Source organism: Glycine max, chromosome 6 (assembly GCF_000004515.6).
Source record: "Glycine max cultivar Williams 82 chromosome 6, Glycine_max_v4.0, whole genome shotgun sequence".
Lineage (NCBI taxonomy): Eukaryota > Viridiplantae > Streptophyta > Magnoliopsida > Fabales > Fabaceae > Glycine > Glycine max.
In genome coordinates, this window is record NC_038242.2 from 49,418,630 (window position 1) to 49,424,402 (window position 5,773).

Genomic DNA, 5,773 nt, shown 5'->3' on the forward strand with positions numbered 1-5,773 from the left:
TGTTTATCTGAACTGTATTGAGTTGTGTAGTAGGATATATTTGTTTCTTTAAGTCTTTCAGTTAGTTTAGAAACATGTTACTTGTACAGTTTTAATATATTGAATGTTACTGCATGCTGCTGCGCGTAGTCCTTCAAATAGATAGGGATAGTGGCTTGTCTTTTGGGCCTTGCTTTCTGCAGTCCCTTATTGCTATCCGTAACACCTTCCTTAGGAGTGTATATTATGTGAGAATCAATCCTAGATCTTTCCTTATAAATTCAACGTATATAATTGTCAATTGAATTACACTCATTGAATTTATATGTCATTTTATTAAGGATATACAAGGTTGGAGGTGGAAGGAAAAAGAGAAAGAAATAGGTTACAATTTTAATCCATTCCACTAACATTCTAACAAAAACTAACAAGTAAGTAATATTTGCCATAAAAATGTCATTTTAATACATTAAGATAAATGTGATAGCCACTCAACTTAGTAAAATATATTTCCGGTTATTAAATTCTATTTCAGTCTTTCAAAAGTTTATATTATTTTCGTTATTCTAAATTGAAAATATTTCATTTTTATATTTATCATTTATAGCCATTATTAAATTTTAATTATAAACATCCTGGGAACTTAAAAAAAATGAAGTTTTTCCAAATGAAAAAAGAAAGGTTAAATTATATTTTTAGGCTTCTAATTTATTATTTTGATTTAGTTTGATTCTTTATTTTTTATGAATTTAATTTTATTCTTCTAATTTTTAAAATTGATTCAATCAGATCTTTCAGTTTTTAAAATAGATTCTTACAGTCATATAATTCTTACAATTTAATCTAAAGGAACAAATTAAATTAATTTGAAAAATTAAAGGATCAAATTGGATCTTAAAAATAAATTAAAGAACTAAAATATTAATTTAACCAAAAAGAAATATGAACAGTTATTTTAAGTGGTTGCTTCCTTTAAAACTCAATAAATAATTGTTATCAATAACATGTAAAAAAAATAAAAAAAGTAAGGTAGGAGGCCTTTCTTAAATATCAGCCCATTTTGGGCGGGAAGGGTTACCCTCTTCTCTCCAGTCCGAAGAGTCGCATTCGAATTGCAAGAAATCAAAGAAGAACTAATCAATAACACGAATAATTCAAGGTAACCAATTTTATCTCATTATCTCAGATTCCATTTTCCCTTGTTCGATTTGAGTTTTCGACAGTTGAAGAAGCCTAGAAGGAACGCTACTCATGGCTAAGTGGGTAAAATTAAAAATAAAAGTGTTAATTAATGTCACTTATTACTGCTTTGCTTGATTATTGCTATGCTTTGCTTTTCTACCAAGTAAATTTGAAATCTTGCTATGAAATGGACGCGGATTAGGGTAATTGAAGGAATAATATAGTAAAGTAATGCCCTTTGGGAGATATAAGGTTGGCCCAGTGATTGAGGATTGATAAAGAGAGAAGGGAGGGGGAGAAGTGTGGGTTCCAATCCCGCCAACTGACATTTCTAACAAAACTAATAAACTGACATTTGCCGATAAAAAAAGTAATGCTCTTTTAGAAGCACCCAATTTTAATTCCTTTGGTTTTGGGAGTTGGAAGCTTCATCAAATCTTAGCACAAATAAAGAAATAAAAAAAGGAATTTGTTGATGAAGTGGACAAAGGAAACTAATTTATTTGTAGCAGAGAGAGAAAGAGAAAGTTTTTGCTACCCATTTTAGTCATATTTGGTTCATTTTCTTCATTTAAGCTTCTGGTGTTTTTCTTCTGATAAACTTCATTTGGTAAAGCCCAGATAAACTATTTAAATAATAAAATCAATGATAACATTTCTAGAGACATTGAAAGGATAAACTGCTATACATTAGAATTATTATGCAGTGTTTCTGTAACAAATTGCTAGAAACATATCTAACAATGGAGGTTTTAAAAAACGGTCTGTGACCGTGATTTGAGCCGCAACATGAAGGTTTTCTAACTGTCTACGACCGCAATGCTATCACGACTGATATTTAAAACCTTAAGCATATATACTAAAATATTGATTAAACTTGTATTTTTTCTCTCCCTAACTTCAGGCCTGGTGTAGTATGTGAAAATATGTTCATTTTTGTTTTTGGCTAACTAATGCTTTGTACTTAGTGAGAGGGAGAAATGGAATTGCCTCCGCAGTCGGGTTCAATAGGGGCAGAAGCACTAAAACATATAGCTCCTGGATCATCAATTTCTGTTGCATATCACTCATCTTTTGGACCATATGAAGACCTCCTCTTTCTAGAGCTTGATGAGAAACTTCTCCCAGATGTTCTGAATGAAAGGTGTGCAATGACCGACAATCAGTTGCTTGTAACTCTGTCCCTGCCCTCAGCTTCCCCAATTTGTGTTTTTAACTTTAACATGATTACTACTCTATTCCAGGGTGGTCTTGAGAGGACAGCCTGACGAAGATGCAGTTCTTTGTACTCAATCCAAGACATACGCTATGAAGTTTGTTGGAACTTCCAATTCTGTTCTGCTTGTACCACCTGCAAATCATTCAGAATATTATGAAAATCAACTAAAGAATGATAGTAATAGTGATGAAGAGAAAGTTGTTGCACCTGTACTCAAAGTTGTATCTGGTAATATGGAGCTTATTGAGACAGCCCCCAGACTTGATAAGCTTAAATCACTTCTGTCAGAAAAACCTTACAAATTGGAGGAGGATGACATGGGAAATTTAGAAGAGAATCAGGAATCTAGAATAGGATTATATAACTGGAATGATCTAGTAGACAATATTCAAGCTAGTGATGAGGAATTATTGTCCGGACTGCAGGCTCTTTCGGCACTGGAGATTTATGGGTATTGGAGATTAGTTGACGGGAGTTACATGGACATGATTCTGGGAATGATTTTGAAAAATGCAGTGTTGAATGACTGGTCACTTAATGCTTTAAATGAAGATGAAGTTGTGAGTACACTGGAATCAGATGGATTTCCTGGGGTGCTTGCTAGGCATTGTTTGAATGTATATGGTAACAGAGTAAATGAGTGCATGCCTAGCTTTGTCTGGAAGTTGGATGAGAAGCGAGTATGCATACATTTTGCAAGAGACATCCTAAAAGGGGGTAAGAGGAAGTTAGAGAGTTTCATGGATGAATGGAGGCAGAAGATTCCAGACGGAATGCAGCCCACTTTTGATCTTGTGGAAGGAGAGGTATTAACAGAGAAAATTGGAGTTGAAACATGGGTCCACGCCTTCAGTGTCGCTTCTTTGCCTTCCACTCCAGCTGAGCGTTTCTCTATTCTTTTCAGAGAGAGGCCAAAATGGGAATGGAAAGATCTTCAACCCTATATCAGGTGAACATCTCATAATTATTTTTACCTTCAAATGCATAATCTTTTTTACATTTGAATTAACCCCTTCTGGGATGTTTCAGAGATCTGAAGTTACCGGGTCTTTCTTCAGAAGGTTTGCTACTCAAATACACTCGAAGGACACAACCATCAGCTGACGCAGAACCAGTTTTCAGTGCAAGATAGTATGTACTTGTGTATCTTCAACAGTCCTTATTTTCTTCTCCCTCACTTCAGATTGACAATGTCCAGTACTTCTATGTTACAGTTTAGAATTTCTTGTATTTCCACTATATGCGTGTGTGTAAAATTAAGATTCGTTATATTACTAGAAATAACTTTTGTGGTGATAAGCTTTGTGTATTCCCTTCCATGTTTGGAAATTACTGATCTCTTTTAAAATGTAGATCTACCAAAATCCTGAGACTAATTTACATGGCACCAAAACACTGTCACAAACAGGCTTTAGTGACAGAAATGGATTGCCTAACCCCCTGCCTGAGAAAACAACTGCCACATATAGAATATAACTGTCTCGTACATGCCTATAAAAAAAAACTGTCGTACACAAATTATGACTGCTTTTTATTTTTACTTTTTGACATGAACCTTCAATTAGAAATATTTGCTTACCAAAAAAAAACTCTACTTTAGAAATATCTTACACTTTTGCAATTAATGATTTAGCTATCCCTAAGATTAACTTCAACATGCCTTTGGACTAACAAAAATGAAGTTACTCATTATCTATATCCATTTCTGACTAGACCAAGTTCTAATGTCAAATTCTATGGATTTGAGTTAATGTGGGTTCTTGTCATGCTTTCACAGTATCATATCATGGAAAATTAACTGTTTTGTTCAATGATTGAAAAGTCAGATTATATTTGAGAAGTTAGGATACATTATTCAAATAGAACTGGACACTGGCACAGTAATGCATATACATGAGCACATAAATTCTTTGAATAATTTAGGTGCAAGTCTTTGGTTGAGATACATGTTTAATCTGTGAATGCAAATAATTGTTTCTGGGTTATACTTATTGAGTTTTACTTGTCTACTCTTGATTTTGATGTACATATCTGATACAATAATTTGTGATGGCTTGGTCTAATTTTTTTTTAATCTATTATTAGGCAAGAAAAGAGCTTCCGCATATGCTGTAACTGTGTGAGTTGGAAAAGCATAACATGTTTTTGTAATCAAAAGCAGAATTAGATCGAAAGCTTTACATTATACCCATTGGTTAGAACTTTTTGTGCTCGGTTCTGCATCTCAAGAGCTTCAGTTGGGCAATTGAAATTTTGTGGGACAGGTAATCGAAAACAAAGTGATGCTTATTCAGGATTTTCAGATCCAAAAGACCATCAGAGGTGGGAGTTGGTTCAAATGATAGGCACTTCTTCCTTTCTTCTCCTATTTATGCCTGTTTAAAGTCTTTTGGACTATTAGAGATCCTACTCGAATCTTGTGGTCAATCCTATTTCCAATAGGACTAGATGATAATTGAATCCAATTTTTTCCATAATTTTTGTATTGATAATAGTGTGAAAAAAAAGTCTAATTTCAAGAAGTTGTTTAAAAATAGTGGCGTTAGATTTCTTGACCCTTTGCCTTAGGAATAATTAGTTCTTGATTTCTTGATTGGGTGTCTTCATAAAGGAAGAGAAAAGGAAATGGAGAGTAGAATAATTGCTTATGGTTTGAATGAGTGGAAATTAAAGGAAATTGTGGGACTCATAAAAAAAAATGATCCCCTCCTCAATAGCTATGAAATGGGAGGGATAAATAAGTGTTTTAATTTTGTCTTTTAAATATTTAAAAATTAGATTATTTTCAATATTTGTATACTGGATTTCAACTTTATATAGTTGTTGATGGAGACTAGAACTTTATAATATTCGTTGGATTTAATCAAATTTAACATAATTATAAAAAAATTAAGCTAAACCACACTGCCTCAAGGGAGATAATAAACCCCAAACTGAGATTAACCCATCTAACTTAAAGTCAAAGTCAAACGTCTCGTAACGCAAAAACAGCTCCACCATAAACAACCTGCACAACAGAACCACCAGATTCTTCCCATTCGCCAAAGCACGTGCTTCAGCATCTTATCCCTCCCCCTTCTTCACCTCGAACGACGCCGTTTCTGTCATTTCGAAGAGTTTGATTAATTTTCAGGGTATCGTGGGAGAGTAAAATTATAAATAAAGAGGATCCAAATAGAGGAAGTTTAAATATTTTTTATTCCTAATAAATATTTGATTTTTTATATTTATTTTCTAATAAATTTTTGTATTAAGTTTTTAATAAAATAATAATTTTATTTTTTGTTCTTGATACTTATTTTTAATTTATGATAAATTAATCAATTTTGTGTTAATTATTTGTTAAACTTTTATTTATTTATTATTAGTTGAGACTAAAGCAAAATTGGTTAA

At 32.8% G+C, this 5,773-nt stretch overlaps 1 protein-coding gene across 3 annotated transcripts; it reads left to right on the forward strand.

The window, feature by feature from the left end:
* The first annotated feature begins 984 nt into the window (after positions 1 to 984).
* Positions 985 to 4,914, forward strand: LOC100807595 (sister chromatid cohesion protein DCC1). Of its 3 annotated transcripts, XM_006582316.4 has the most exons (5): positions 985 to 1,138; positions 2,130 to 2,305; positions 2,406 to 3,329; positions 3,410 to 3,511; positions 4,466 to 4,914. In XM_006582316.4, coding segments are annotated over exons 2-5 (1,191 nt in total). In that variant the 5' UTR covers positions 985 to 1,138; positions 2,130 to 2,141; the 3' UTR covers positions 4,467 to 4,914. The 3 variants fall into 3 exon arrangements, with proteins under 3 accessions (XP_006582379.1, XP_003527519.1, XP_040872694.1); XM_003527471.5 differs by lacking the exon at positions 4,466 to 4,914 and having other exon boundaries at positions 3,410 to 4,303; XM_041016760.1 differs by lacking the exons at positions 985 to 1,138; positions 4,466 to 4,914 and adding an exon at positions 1,144 to 1,238 and having other exon boundaries at positions 3,410 to 4,310.
* Positions 4,915 to 5,773: the final 859 nt, after the last annotated feature.